The 16191-nt window shown below is 36.7% G+C and overlaps 1 protein-coding gene across 1 annotated transcript in view; it reads left to right on the forward strand.

Annotated features, from left to right (window-relative positions):
- The first annotated feature begins 419 nt into the window (after positions 1-419).
- The window catches only part of wsb1 (WD repeat and SOCS box containing 1), a 28849-nt gene continuing 13077 nt past the window's right edge, over positions 420-16191 (forward strand). The window contains exons 1-5 of the mRNA XM_067506535.1: positions 420-791; positions 2288-2456; positions 8068-8354; positions 8849-8980; positions 12213-12313. Of these exons, the coding sequence (XP_067362636.1) occupies positions 752-791; positions 2288-2456; positions 8068-8354; positions 8849-8980; positions 12213-12313 (729 nt within the window). The 5' untranslated portion in view covers positions 420-751. The remainder of the gene's footprint in view (positions 792-2287; positions 2457-8067; positions 8355-8848; positions 8981-12212; positions 12314-16191) is intronic.

Below are 16191 nucleotides of genomic sequence, written 5' to 3' on the forward strand. Positions count from 1 at the left end.
TAAACACGGCATAAAAAGACGTTCCCCGATATCGATGTTACACATATCATGTTACAATAAGTTGCACTTCAAGCACAGACCACGGACCCTGCAACACGCATTTACGCATCTGTTTCTGCACTGCTACTCTTTTTTCTATGAACTAGAACTTGCATACGCATTAACGTAGTTCTAGGAAAACCCTACAAAATCACATAATCCTAACAGACCACACGAAACTGTTCAAGTTGGTTCTGGATTAATATTATTAATGTGTATGAAGTGTTTTAATAAGACCAAAGCCGCAACTCAAAAACTATTTTACTTTGTTGCCATGGTCAAGCGAACCATTTCTGAGTCCGGTAACGAGTTCAGATAACACAGGAAGTAGTTATATAATAGCTTTACTATGGAAACCGTGCTGACGTGGAGCAAAAGCCCTCCCACGATTTTATGGTCAGCCCCTTCATAAAATAGCTTAGTACGGGCTACTGTAATCGTAAGAAGTCACTGCGTTTGGTTATATGATCAAAGACTATATTTAAACAGTTTTAATTTGAGAGACAGAATAGAAACATACACGCTGTTCTCGAGAAGGTGAAGAGAATAAGACCTACAACAACAATTGCAATTTGTCTTGGAGGACTCCATCGGCTTTAGCTAACAAAGTCAACGCCATTAGACATCGGGAAAAATCCCACAAAATTGTTCTGCAGTTCTTCGCTTTACAATCATCGCTTGGCTTTTCTCTTAGGCGTGCGCCCTTATTTAGATGGCAAGCTTCCCAGACTCTGTAAACGAAAATGAAATAGGTGAGTACAATGGCTAAAGTTAACGTAACGTACATAATAATACGTTGCCATTTTGTGGGAGCGGCGGGGTAGTGGAACTCAAACGTTGGTGTTTTCGAAGGCAGTTCCGTGTTAACTTCTGATTGTTTGAACCAGTAATGTCTGAGAAATAGCATTGCCCCAAACTGATGTGTTAGAGTTAATTGGTCAGATAGCTGACTATAGTCAAGCCAGTCATTCGTATTTTGGTGGCCCCAGTCTATAAAGTGAAGTGCGCACGTAGATTTTGCAAATGTTAATCTTGATGGTAAACACTTCGAAACTAACCGCTGCATTATGGAAATATGACAGCAGTTAGCGTACTGTGTACATTGAGGTTCTGTGATTTGCCCCTAATGCTTATTCGCACAACAGCTCAGTTCGCAATCTTTGTTTGGAGTGTATTTGTTAAATTGTAGTGCACGATACACACATGCTCAGTTTATCAAGAATGTATAACTTGTTTAATAACAACAATAACATAACTTAGACGGAAGTTATCTTTACATCATTATTTCTTTAAGCACATATTTTATACGCTTCTCGCTGGGTGGTTGCTGAAAACATTCTCAGATCCGTCCCTCCCCCTACTCACCCGTAGTGAGTTATGCTTTGCTTGGCACGTCGCTGACACTTGACTGTCTACTTGCGTAACAACACGGTAAAGAGGTTATTGACTATTTCTATTATTTGTTACTTCAGTTTTCAAATTCTCAATTAATTTCAGATGCAACACATAAAAAAACCACTTCCATTTCGTAAACATGAATGAATTAGGACCAAGGTCAAAATTTGAGGTTACAAATTCTGTTTTTAATTATTGTCCAAATTTAGAATTTTACTAAGGAGCAGAATGCACGTTTAGGCTTGCTTAACAAAAATGCATGTAATTGCAAACCCAACTATTGGCTCTAAATGTTTCCCGTTTGTTTACTAATAGGCTACCTTATTGCATCAAAAATTGCTTATATTTATTTATACTTTGTATTTTAAGGTATTAATATAATCATGCAATCTGCAGACACACCATTCTTCTCTGTGCTTTTTGCCTCCAGTGACAATTTTTTGTTGATAGTAAAAGTTATTGTGAAAACATCTGTCAATTTGAAAGGTTTTTTTTTTGAATCTCTAAGAGTTGCATGGAAATGTAACCCAACGGTTAAATATCAATGGAAAAATGTTGATCTAGTAGCATGATTTACAAAGTATTAAATCTCATAAATCTCATCTCAGGTTTTCATGATTATAAACTGTACCAAGTATTTTTGTCTTTTTTGAAGTTCTCCACTCACTTTTTCATACAAATAGTTTGTTTATCACAGTTAGCCAATCAGAAGACTGAGAGACAACGCTACTTGCATGAATACAGAGATTACTTTGGGATAATGGAAAATTCTATGGGTTGGCAAAGTAGAGTGGTTGTAACATATATCTTATTCATGAGTGTAGCTACACTAACAGTGTTTTTGTTTTTTCAGCTAAGGCTAAGTTCATCGGTGAACTCCTGGTACCTGTAGCTCCCTTTGACCAGAAGTCTGGGCATGAGGCTTGGACAGTGGCCTTTGCACCCAATGGTTCCTACTTTGCTTGGTCTCAGGGGCATCGCATTGTTAGACTTATTCCTTGGACAAAATGCATGAGGAACTTGTAAGTATCTTTTGAAATTCATAAAGGCTGTACATTTAGCATCAACTATTTTCTTCGGTTTGCTTTACCTAAAAACATTATGTATGTGACATTAAGTCTCTACAATGTACCAAAAAATTTGGATAGTATTAGATAGCATTGTGACTGTGGTGCGGGAAGATAGAGCAGTTGTCCACCAATTCCCCAGTTGTCGGTTCGATCCCCGGCTCCATTGGTCCAAGTGTCGTTGAGCAATACACCAAACCCCAACATAGTTGCTCCTGGTGAGTGTTGGCCAGCTGCGTACCCGCTTTGGTACTCACACACTGATGAGGGATCAGTGTGTGAGTGTATGTGTGATTGTGATAGTGAATGGGTGTATAAGAAGCCATGTAAAGCACATTGAGTGCCAATAGGTAGAAAAGTGCTATATACAGTCAACAATCAAAAAATATCCGCACCCTTGCAATTCTGTCAGACAATGCAACCCTTCTCTCAGAAAATTGTTGCAGTTGGAAATGTTTTGGTACTCACAGAAGAAAAGTAAAATCTGATACAATTCCCCACGGAACCCCAAAAATGCACTGGACATAATTATTGGCACCCTTAACTTAATATTTGGAAAAAATAACTGAAATCTGTCGCCTCCTGTTCTGGACCTTTTCTGGACCAATTCTGGATCATTCTTCTTTGGCAAACTGTTCCAGGTCATTCAGATTTGAAGGATGCCTTCCACCAACTGCTGTTTTGAGATCTCTCCACAGGTGTTCTATGGGATTCAGATCTGGACTGATTGCTGGCCATTTCAGAACTCTCCACTCCTTTGTTTCTAACCATTTATGAGTGCTTTTTGAAGTGTGTTTCGGGTCAATGTCCTGCTGGAAGACGCAGCTTTCTGCCACTGGGCACTACGTTGCACCCCAGAAGTCTTTGATAATCATCAGATTTCATGATACCATTCACACAGTCAAGGCATCTAGTGCCAGAAAGAGCAAAGCGACACCAAAACATCTTTGAACCTCCACCATGTTTGATTGTAAGGTCCATGTGCTTTTCTTTGAAGGCCTCATTTCTTTTTCTGTAAACAGTAAAATGATGTCCTTTACCAGAAAGCTCTACTTTTGTTGTTTTGAATTTGTTAATCAGAGTTCATCAGGGGTCATTATCCATCATTCTATCAATCCTTCGTTGTAATTTTTTATTAATTTTGCTCTTCCGTCCACATCCAGTGAGGTTAGCTACAGTGCCATGGTCTGTAAACCTCTTGATGATATTGTGCACAGTGGACACAGGAACATTAAAATCTCTGGACATGGACTTTGTAGCCTTCAGATTGTCCATGTTTTTCCACATTTTTTTTTTACACTTCTTTTCTTTTCTCCATGCTTACTGTGAGACACAGCACAAAAACTGAGTCACCTTTTCTCCATTTTAACTGGTTGCAAGTGTGATTACTATATTGCCCACACCTGTTACTTGCCATATGTGAGTATAAATACAAATAACAGGAGCATCACATGCTTGAAAAGCAATTATTACTTAAAATTGTGACAAGGTTCTAAAAATTTTGCCCAGTCCATTTTTGAGTCCTGTGTGAATTTTTAGGTTTGACTTTTCTTCTCAGTTTTTTTTTTGTTGTTTCAGTGCAAAGAAAAACAATAAGCATGTGAATACCAAAACATTTGAAATTGGAACAATTTTCTGAGAGAAGGGTTGCATTTTCTGACAGAATTGCAAGTGTGCCCATTTTTATTGCCAAGACTGCAAGTGCAAACCATTTGCCATTTACTATAAGCATTCTCAATGAGGAAGATTTTAAGCCTAGTCCTAAAAATAGATGAGGGGGCTGGTTTCTGAATCTGAACTAGGGGCTTGATAGGTAAAGGCTCTAAATCTGACCATACACTAAAAGCAGTAAGAACAAATGACCGCTACATGGTTCCACTGTTCAATTTACCAGGTGAGGACGAACCAATTTCTAAGTCATGAGTTTAGAAGTATTTTTTTCTCTTGTAAAAAAAGTACACCGCATTGTTTGAAAACTCTTCAAGTAATGCACCAAGTGTGTTTTCAGATGTATGTTTTCTTCCTGTATCCTCCTATTGTTGCAGATTTGCAGTAAGAAACAGAAATAATAAAATAAATGTTATTCTTTATATTTATTTATTTTTTTCCATTTTAGAGCTGAAACAGGTAATTGAATAAATATTGGAATCAATAAGCAGAAATCATATAAGCGGGCACTGGCATGGTGGTTTGTGTTCTGTGGTGTGTGTCTCAGTCTGGTAACACACACCATTGACATATAAACCTAGATGCTGCGTTGACAACAGAAAAATATGTCAGCATTACCACCATTTTGGACCAGCCCTAGTAAATAGACTGCACATATGCCAAAACAATAAAGTGTTTTTCTTTACATAGAAGGTGTGTAACATTTACTTCAGCCTTGTTGATGCAGTTAAGCAGCTGTGTAAGCTCTGTTTAGTTTGTTCACTTTTTCATGTTGTTCAAACACTTTTTATGTTGCTGTTAATGTCTATCTTGTTTTTAGTGAGCATGTATAAAACGTGTCCACAACTGTACCCCCAATTGGACAACAAAAGAACTTATCTACAGTAATTAATTTTATATTATATAAGTGTACAAAAAAGTTTTTTCCAAAGTTACTAAGAATCTTGATAGTTAGGTTGGTAGAAATTGACAGTGTTTGTATCATGAAGTGAATTACTTACCAGTGGAACATAATTTATATTAGGAATCTCATGTTTGCAAAGCATTTGGCATTACTTCCACTTACTTGCCAAAACGTAATCCATCCATTTGTATGTGCTTATCCTGTGCACGGTCGCGTGGGGCCTGGAAACTATCCCAGGTGTCATTTGGCGAGAGAGTCTACCTCAGGGCCAACATAGACAGGCATATACAGGCACACAACCAGTCATACTCACATTCACACTTATGGGCAGAAATTTGAAATTAATTTACTTTCTAACTGTGAAGCTGCAGTGCTAATCACTCCACCACAGTGTTGCCTCCCCCAAACTGCAATAATAATAATAGATGGATGAATGGAAATGTTTTTAGGGCTGGAGAAATATATAGCTTGTGATTCTCTTTTGAAAAGTTCAATATTGATTCGTAATAACACAGTCTTTGCTGCACCTGTTCTCAGTAACATTAAACACGTTATATCTGAATTACATGTTAATGGCTGTTACTTGTTGTATGTAGAGCAGTTTAGGACTGTTTAAAAATATATATGTTTAGCAAAACTAGTTATTACCAAGGCCACAAAAGCATTTTGAGTTTGTAAAAAAATGTTATGTGCTTATGACTATAATAGCTGTATTGAGGTCAAGACAGTGCCTTAAACTTTGACCTGAAAAGTTGCCTTTGTGGACCCTCAGCAGGACTGACATGATGCAAGTTGGTCAGCTGACTGCGGTTACAGCCGATCTAGAGAATAAGTCTGCATGAGGGATAAGAAAAGACTGTACACTCTTTTGAAAAAAAAAAAAACAAAACTTGGTAACATTGCTATGACATTTGTCAAAAATACTTCCGGGGGACACTAAAAAGTGACCGACATATAGATTTGTAGATGTATCTGTTGTTCCCGGAAACATTTCCATTGTGTTGTAGCTTTTTGCATTGTGTTTCTTCATTTAGTTGTGTTGTGGCTTTTGCAGCATCTTTCTCAATGTGTTTGTGATTTGGCTTTTTGCAGCACATTTATGAATTTGGTTGTATGTTGGATTTTGCAGCCTGTTTCTTAATGCTGCCTATGTTATCAAATTGATTAAGTTGTTTTTTATTTGCTTGTGTTTTGTTTATTTGCATGTGTTTTCTCAATTTATAGTGCCATGCATTGTCAGAGCCACTGTAGTATAGGGATTTCTCAACAAGTATTCACAAAGAAGTCAAATTCATGGTTAAGAAATGTGAATTTGAACAGTTTCCTATGAATAACTTCTTCCAAATCTTTCACTTACTGTTTCCTATATTGAAAAGCACCCCCTTTCTTGGGTGTTTAGCAATGCAGTCCCTAACTCTTGAGATTCTCAGTAACTACACAACTTTTTTCATACTACGCTTAAATAATCAATTCTTTAATATAAATAATATTTTGAAATCATTTGAGATATATATATATATATATATATATATATATATATATATATGGTTTTTAAGATGTAATTATACCTCTCGATCGATACACTGAAACATTGACATGGACCTATGCAGAGAAGGGAATTATGGGTAAACATAGGAAGCACAGGCCCCCAATGCGCATACCTCCCATATCTCAGCAACACATTATGTGAAGATATGCGTGATTTATACTTATGCTATTATCCTTAATATATACTTATGTGAGTGGCATTGCTAACTTGTTTTTAATGTACACTGAGGACATTTGGTTGTACAAGGAAAAGTTGGATATATTACACATGTTCAGTAGAGTAGAGAGTGCAGCTATCTTTCTACCAGATAATTTGGTGACCATATTTATTCGAACATTTGACTTAGAGGTGTGTCTTGTTCCCTGAGGGATGTCTTCTGCGATTGTTCAAACATTGATTCAGTTTACATGACTGATCTATGGGTTTAGCTTTTGGATTTTGCTATGAAGACTGTATTTGTTGTTTAAATAAACACATTCAATTTAGTTAATTTATGTATTTATTTAATAAATATATATTAACATAAAAGCCAGAGACGTGTTTCTGTGAGAACAGCAAGCCACTTTGGCAAAAAAAGAAAAAACAAAGGTATTCCACAAACCTTGGGTGTGAATAGTGTTGTGCGATTGATATAATTGCAATCATAATATTAGCCTGTGCAAATAAATAACCACAAAAGGCTGCTATTAAATTAAATAGAAATTCTACTTGACGGAAAGTATAAGAGGAAGGAGAGGAATGTAAGGAAAATTATTAACTAAAAGTTGACGGGTGTAGCCAGTGCAGATTTCTCTTGTGTGTTCCTCATGTGGCCTCTCCGCTCTGCGGATGTGTGTGTGTGTGGGGGGGGCTCATGGTCATACAGTTGCACAGAGCTCGATGCATGTAATTTTTACAATGCAGAGCAGTTTAGGCAACATTATTTTGTGCCCCCAGTGAAATGTAAAGGATACCTTTTTGTATGCAATAAATACATCTTGTTAATACTCACCTTGTATTTCTTGACCTTTACAGGGATTTAACAACTGAAAGTGCTGCTCAAGAAAGAAATAACCAAAAGCTTTTGTGTGTGTACGAAACTATAAAGCTCTTGTCACACAATTTCTATGGGAGGCACTGTATAATAATTTCATTGTGGTGAAATTAATTTTATTTCCTCATCCCACAATACAACACCTACCAAAAACAGAATTATAAATAACTAAGAACACAAAAACACCATCAAGGTGAGGACATTCACTGATACAATTCTATCTATGCTTATTGGCAGTAAAATCCCTAGCTCCTTATCCCAACCCTAGCCACCCCAGTGGAATGTGACCAAATAAGAGAATGTAATAAAAAATATGAAACTATATGCTACCTGACAACTTGATACTCTAATTTTTATAATAGCTCTCTCTTGTTGACCTCATTTTGTATTTTTTCTCTATTCTTTATTGTAGTAGTGTAGTGGGACATGGTGGAGAGTGCACCAATGCATCAAGTCCCCGGCATTTATCCCATCAGAACAGTGAAGGGGGTCAGGCAATCTTGGTGGCTGGCGAGCCACGTGAACACACGATTGACTGTGGTGACATCGTCTTAGGTTTGGCCTTCGGTTCCTCTGTGCCTGAGAAGCAAAGCCGTTGTGTTAACATCGAGTGGCACCGATTTAAGTTTGGCCAGGACCAGCTGCTACTGGCAACAGGCCTTAACAATGGTCGTATCAAGATCTGGGATGTTTACACAGGTAAGAACACATTGCTGTTGATTAGAATATGTTTCCTATATATGTTTATTATTTCAAAATCAGATTAGGTAGTTAATTCAGGTTATTACTATAGCAAAAGTAATTACTATAGCAAGGTCATCGCAGTGTTTTCACCAGGATTTTTTTAAGATGCGGTGCTGTTACTGTGCCACTCTGTGGCACTGTTGTGACAATGCAACATGACAACAGTTAGTAAGTGTTCAAAATGTAAACTGACTGCTCACTATTGAGCGAACTAGTTGGTGTACATTCCTGTATTTACATGCACTTAAGTAACCAGGTTTGATGCATGATTATACATTATACCTTTTATATATATTATATACTTTACTCATCAGTTTTTGGAACAGATTGTGATTGCTGTGCATGTTAACAGTGTATATTCATAATGTTTTCCATGTTGACCATGGAACAGTTGTACTTAAGGGTGAGTTTCCATTTAATATTTAGTTTGATCTGATGATTTCTGGCAGGAAAACTGTTGCTGAATCTGATGGATCATACTGACACAGTCCGTGACTTGACCTTTGCTCCTGATGGCAGCCTTATGCTGGTCTCTGCATCCAGAGATAAGACCCTCCGTGTATGGGACCTCAAAGATGACGGTATGCTTATGATCCATCTTTGATTAAGTAGAATAAGTGAATCTAATAATTATATTAATATTATATAATTTTAATATATATAATTTATAATTAATTTATATAATATTATATAATTTTAATTGATGTTTCTTTAAATGGCTTTTCTTTTTGTTCATTGAAGTTGTAATGAATGTTGACAGGGAAATACTAGCTCTCTTTACGCGAAGTAGGTGAAATATCCAAGGCCCAGATTATTTTTTTTAATTGTTTGTCTGTTTATGGAAAATGTATTGGTTAAAATGTTAAGTATTATACAATGTGAGGGCTGCATTAGAGGGTGTTGGTTGCTTGATATACCAGTAGGACATTGAAAAATGAAGTCCATTTAGAATAACAGATTTTAAGTGTCTGTGCATGTGTCTTACCATGCATACATATGATTATTTTACAAAATAATAAAAGCTGCATGTTTTTTTCCCACACACATAAAAAACCTGTTTTTTAATTAAGATTCAGCAAAAACATACCACATCAAACTGACGGCTGTGATATGGTTCCCCCTAACTCTTCCACCCCTAAGATCTTATATGTAATGTTATCTTAGCCAGTAACAGCTTTAGATGAGAAAATACATTGGTTTATGCTGTAGTTTTCTCTGGTATCTATGAGTTATGTCAAAAGCCTTCAACTATCATTTTTTGTAATTATAGTTAGTGAGGACTCTAGATTTGATTTATATACAAGCCTGTTTCCACCACTGGGGGAAAAGAAAATTCTGTAACTACAACTAACCATAACTGTAACCAATATTTTGTCCTGTGTGAAGTTGCATAAAGCATATTTTCCATTATTCCACAGTACCTATTGATGCCTACTTCTATAATATGTTCATTGTAGAATAGCAAAATTGTTACAAGGGGGTGCACCAATATCGCTCAGCAGCAGCCACACTGACACTGTCCTGTAAATGGCCTATAGTCATAATTGGTTAATTGGTTGCATGAGTGCAAATAGTGGCCAAGGGTTGCCTGATTAATCAGTTGACCACCTATAAGGAAAAAACTGTTTTTCAGATATAATGTTGATGATTTAGCATGAATCTGAATTTATTTGGTTCTTCAGAGCTGGGTTAAAATTTATCTGTAACTGTTGTCAGAGCTCAAAGTCCTTATATTCATACCTGCAAAAATGCAGCTAATTGTCAGTCATGAGCATTTTAAACCACATTTGTTACCTCACACTCAAATGTGAAGTTCACTCTGTTAAAGAGATAAGTATTAAAATTAAGATAAAAATTTATCATAATAATTTTGGCCTGATTTCTCATGATTGTCTGGAGTTCATATGTTAAACAGGCTTTAGAGACAGCAGCTTCCCGACTCCTAAATAGCCTCTCCCTCTGATAGCAGGTTCTCCTCAGCATAGAGAGGAAGAGGGATAATTATATAGTTACTTTTTAACTTTACCTAGTGAACATTTTTTCATTTCAAGACTTTACATCTAAATAGATAGTGATTCTGTGTGATTATGCAGTTTTAGAAATTTAAAATAATTACATTTTTACTTTCTTCAAAGTCAGAAGTTTACATACACTAAGATTACTATGCCTTTAAAGAATTTGGAAAAGCCCAATTGATGATGTCATGACTTTGGAAGCTTCTGTTCTTGAATCTTTTGAGTTGATTACAGGAACACCTGTGGATGTATTTTAAGGCACATCTCAAACATACTGCTTCCTTCTGTGATAAGATAGGAAAATCAAAAGATATCAGCCAAGATCTCAGGAAAAGAATTGTAGACCTCCACAATCTGGTTAAACCTTGGTTACAATTTCTAAATGCTTGGAGTATAAACACCATGGGAATTTTCAGCCATAGTCTGCACTTATATAGCGCTTTTCTACCTATTGGCTATTGCTATGCCCACCTAAGGTTAAGTGCTCAAGGACACTTCGACATGTGACTGGAGGAGGTGGGGATTGAACCAACAACTGTGAGATTGGTGGACAACCGCTCTACCTTCCTGCGCCACAGTCACTCACGTACTAAAAAGATGAACGTACATTGGTGGGAAATGTGCACATCAACCCCAGGACAAAAGCAGAACACCTTCATGCTGGCTAAAGCTGTTAAGAGAGTGTACTTATCTACAGTGAAACAAGTCCTTTACTGACACTGGGCTGAAATGCCACTAATGAGGAAGAAGCCATTACACCAAAAGGAACATAAAAAAAGCCGGATTACAGTTTGCAAATGCACACAGGGACAAAGATATTTTGTGTAGTCTGATGAAACTACAATTGAACTGTTTGGCCATAATGACAGGAGGGACTGGTACACTTCACAAAATACATGGCATCATGAGGATTGAACATTATGTAGAAATATTGAAGCAACATCTCAAGACATCAGCCAGGAAGGTAAGGCTTTCGTGCAATTGGATCTTACAAATCACCCCAAGCATACTGCAAAATTGGTTACAAAGTGGCTCAAGGACAACAAAATCTATGTTTTGGCCATCACAAAGCCCTGATCTTAATCCTATATAAAATTTGTGTGCAGAGCTGAAAAGGCATGTCCGAGCAAGGCGGCCTAAGAAAATTTAGCTAACTATTTTGAGAAGCTTTTGGAAGGATATCCAAAACATTTGTCCCAAGTCATACAGTTCAAAGGCAATGCTACCAAATGCTAAGGAATTATATGTAAACTTCTGACTTTGAAGAAAGTAATACAGAATTATTTCTCTCATTATTCTGCCATTTAGCAAACAGAAATCATTTTGGTAATTCTAAATGACTTAAACGGGAAAGGTTTAGTCTGATTTAATGTCAGACTGAGAAAAAATAAGGCAACAAGTCTTTGTATACAATGTGTGTAAACATCTGGTTTCAACTGTATGCAAAACTCAGTTAAGCCAAGACACTTTTACGAAAAATGCAGTTTTCAAAGACTAGCTTTTAACTAAAGAATGTCACCAGTCATACACCAATTTTACTTTAGGTGCAAACACATTCATTGGAAATATGAAATTCACATACTTAAGGTTGTGGTTTCATGCCTATGGCACAAGAATCATATTATTCAACACATGGATTGTGTAGGCTAAGGTGATTTAAAAAATTAGTTTACAGGTGAGTGAGACACATGATATGCATAACTGAAAAACTTTTTGTGTAGACTCATCAGGAGAACAAAGGACATGGCATACTTAATACTATGATAATACTTTTATAATCTTGTTTGTGTTTGTCTAGGTAACATGGTAAAGGTTTTGCGGGGCCATCAGAACTGGGTGTACTGCAGTGCCTTCTCCCCTGATTCCTCCATCTTGTGCTCAGTTGGTGCTGGCAAAGCAGTACGTATAAAGTTCCTTATTAGTTATATTTTAATGAGTTTGTTAGCTAATTTGTTTACATTTGCTTATGCCTAGTTAGGTTAAATTAACCTACAAATTAAAACACTCCCCATCTTCCCTGCTTTTCCATTGCCACTTAGGAACACACTGTGCTCAGTGTTATAAGTTAATCCACATGCATCCAGATTCTGGTTTTTACACATGCAACAAATAAATGTACTCTTAAAAGTAATTAAGTTGAAGTTGGGGAAACCAAAATAACGATCAATACCCCAAGGAAATATTCAATAATGAACTTCGAAAACACACGAATTCTGACTTTATATAACCTTGCATGTTAACAAAGGTCAGATACACTGACCATATGTGTTCAGAACTTAAAAGAAAAATGTTTCTGGATATTGATATTTCAGACTATGCGCCATTGGTTCACCCTGTCTACAATGTTGCTTCTCTAAGTTCATTTGAACATGATGGTAATGGTAGACATGGTGGTAGCTTTGTTAGGCTGTGTGTGTGTCCCTACAGTGTGTGTCTTGCTCTCCCTGTCACAGGTGGTGGCAGAGCTCAGTGTGTGATTGGTTTTGAAAGGAGCGCCATGCTGACATTTGGCGCAGCCGGTGTAAACCGGGGACGCACAGTGCGCATAGTCCAAAGGCCTGGCCAGGGGCTGCCAGGCACCTGACCCGCAAGGTCAATCTGTACGTAGGTGCTGCTCCATGTCTGTCTACCTCTACTGTTGCAGTTCCTTTATTCATTTTATTAATTTCAGTTTAGAACTATAGTCAAACTGGTAAAATAGCCGTACCTCCCACTTTCACAGGTTACTCCTAATCTAAATATATCTCACTCAGCCATGTGCATACACTAACTTTTCTTTAGTTCCTGAGATTATCATTATGGTGAGTTTTAATTTTTCCCTTGTAGCATGTGTAACATTGTAATTTTTCTAGTGGCATCTTTTAGAAAACAATTCATCCAGCCACAGCAGAGCACAAACCTGCTTAGTCCCTTCAGCTGTCAATAATTTGCAAATTTTGTGCAGGTTTCAAAATATTGTTTATATGATTGTTTATAAGGAGTAAAAAATAAAGGGTTTAGGTGTTTTGCTGAGCACGTGTGTATTAGTGTAAAATGTTGCGAAAACCATATACAAGAGCTGACGTCTGAAAGTTGATAAAATTGGCCACTTCAACTTCTGTTGCTAACATTAATTGTATTTTATTTAGTATTTTTACATTAAATTGCAAAACTAACTACAGAGACTGAACAGTTAACCTACATTTTTCACATGTAGTGTTTGAAGCTCTTTTAAAACTTTTAGTTTCTAAATCAATCACAAAAGATGTGCAAGTTGCATACAGTCGCTTTGGGAAGTATTCACACCCCTTCAGTTTCATTTTATAGTAAATTTAATTTAGAACTCAGAAAGGCTGTTTTTACTAATAATATATACTACAATAATTGTAAAGTGTTGCCATTTCTCTGGCACTTAAAACTCTAGATTATATTAAACCGCCAGAAAATAGCTCATCAGTATATCCTTACAAGACCTGGACTTTAGACCTGGCGAGACCTGGTGGTGGTTAGTGACTGTTGGGAGGTGGGAGATTGGGTTTGATTAGAGTTGATCAAATATTGATCAAAGATGTTCAGCATATCTAGTACTTTTGGAGTCGTAATTATACTTGTATATTAATACACTTTTTTATATGTGGCAGTGATTCCCCTTTTTCCCCAAGATGATGATAAAGGTTTTGTGTGCATGCTAATATACTAAAATAATGTAGTTTTTCAGAGCCACGGTCTATGTTTGGGGTTCTTTAAATACTCTGGGTCCCAGCTGGATTTTTTACGTTTGCTTCTATTGCTTGTTTGTTTCCATAAACCTAAGTGCATGCGTGAAGTCTCTTACTTATTCTCGGGTCAGTCTACTTTATGTTTTTGTTTCCCATGTTTATTTGTTTTTCTTATCACAGCTGACAGAAGAGAATCAGATTGAAGCAGGGAGGAGAAAGGCACGTGATAGAGATTACCAAACACAAATTATTTTTTTCAAATGAGTTTATATTGGACGGTATTTGATTTCTTTAAAATGTATGAGGTGGCCGAAATATGTAAACCACACCTCTTGGCCACCCTAATTAAAATGACAAGCCAAAACATTACGACCTCTGATTATATTGCAGTCCAGCACAACTCCACTACCCACTTTAATCCTTAAAAAATAACTTAAAATTACAACTCCAATTCAAAAAAGTTGGGATGATCTCTAAAACGTAAACATAAACGGAATTGCAATGATTTGCGAATCTCATCAACCAATATTTCATTCACCTTAGAACATATCAGATATTGAAACTGAGACATTTTACCATTTCATGGAAAATATTAGCCCATTTGGAATTTGATGGCAGTAACGCATCTCAAAAAAGTTTGAACAGGGCGATGTATACCATTGTGTAGCATCCCCTTTTACTTAAAGGACAAATTCACAAGTTCTCCATATGCTTTCTATGACTTTAGTTTAGGGTGTAAATGTATAATAATTCTTTTAAACTTCCCCCTAACTTCCCTGTTTAAAATATTTCTCTGTCTTTAGCTGATAAACTCTTCCAGATGACAGCATCTGGAGGAGTTTTTCATAATTAGGAGTTCAGATGTTATCTGGAGGAATTTTGGAGAAGCAGTTTGACCATGATTACAATCTCCATGGTAAAAGCACAAAGGAGACATAATCTGAACTGAAGGTTCCTCCAAATGATGTAATCTGGAGGCATTTTACAGCTGGAAGAATAGAGATAATATATTATAGAAAATTCAGAGTGACATTTAATGACAATTATTTACATTTACTACCCAAATTAGAACCAAAAGAACCAAGTTAAATATCAGGGAAGGTGTCCTTTAACACCTTCCCTGATATACTTAATTACCTGTCTGTAAACATTTTTTAAGTAAGGAGACAGTTGCTGGAATGTTACCTGCTCAATAGTCTTGGGCCTTTGTTGCTGGATTTTTTATTTTACAATACAACAAATGTTTTCTATTTGTGAAAGGTCTGGACTGCAGGGAGGCCAGTTCAGCAACTGGACTCTAAGCCATGCTGTTGTGATGGATGTAGTATGTGGTTTAGTACTGTCTTGCTGAAATATGCAAGGCCCTGCCTGAAAGAGAGATTGTCTGAATTGAAGCATATGTTGCTCTAAAACTTGATGGTGCCTTTTCAGATGACTAAGCTGCCGATGCCATAGGCACTTAATGCACCCCCATACCATCAGAGATGCAGGCTTTTGTCCACTGTTAACAAGCTGGATTGTACCTCTCCTCTTTAATCTGCAGGACACAGTGTCCATAGTTTCCAACAAGAATTAAACATTTTAAAGCGTCTGACCACTGAACAGTTTTCCATTTTGCCTCAGACCATTTGAAATGAGAATACTGCAGTGTTTCTGGAGCACATAGGTCGTCTTCTTTGCATGATACGTCAATAACTTACATTTGTGTTTGCACAGTGAAAAGTGTTTAAAGACAGTGATTTCTAGAAGTATTCCTGAGCCCATGCAGTGATGTCCATTAGAGAATCATGCCTGTTTTTAATGCAGTGCCACCTAAAGGGTCAAATATCACAGTCATCCAGCTTTGACTTTCAGCGTTGTCCTCCTGATTCTTTGAATCTATTACATACTATAAATGGTGGGATCTTTAAAGTCTTCACAATTTTAGGTTGAGGAACATTTTTCTGAAATTGTTCCACAATTTTTACATGCAGTTTGTCACAAATTGGGGAACCTCTGTTCCGCTTTATATTTGAGAGGTTCTTCTTCTCTCAAACGCTCTCTTTATACCCTGTCACATTACTGACCTGTTGCCAATTA

Source organism: Channa argus, chromosome 6 (genome assembly GCF_033026475.1).
Source record: "Channa argus isolate prfri chromosome 6, Channa argus male v1.0, whole genome shotgun sequence".
Taxonomy (NCBI): domain Eukaryota; kingdom Metazoa; phylum Chordata; class Actinopteri; order Anabantiformes; family Channidae; genus Channa; species Channa argus.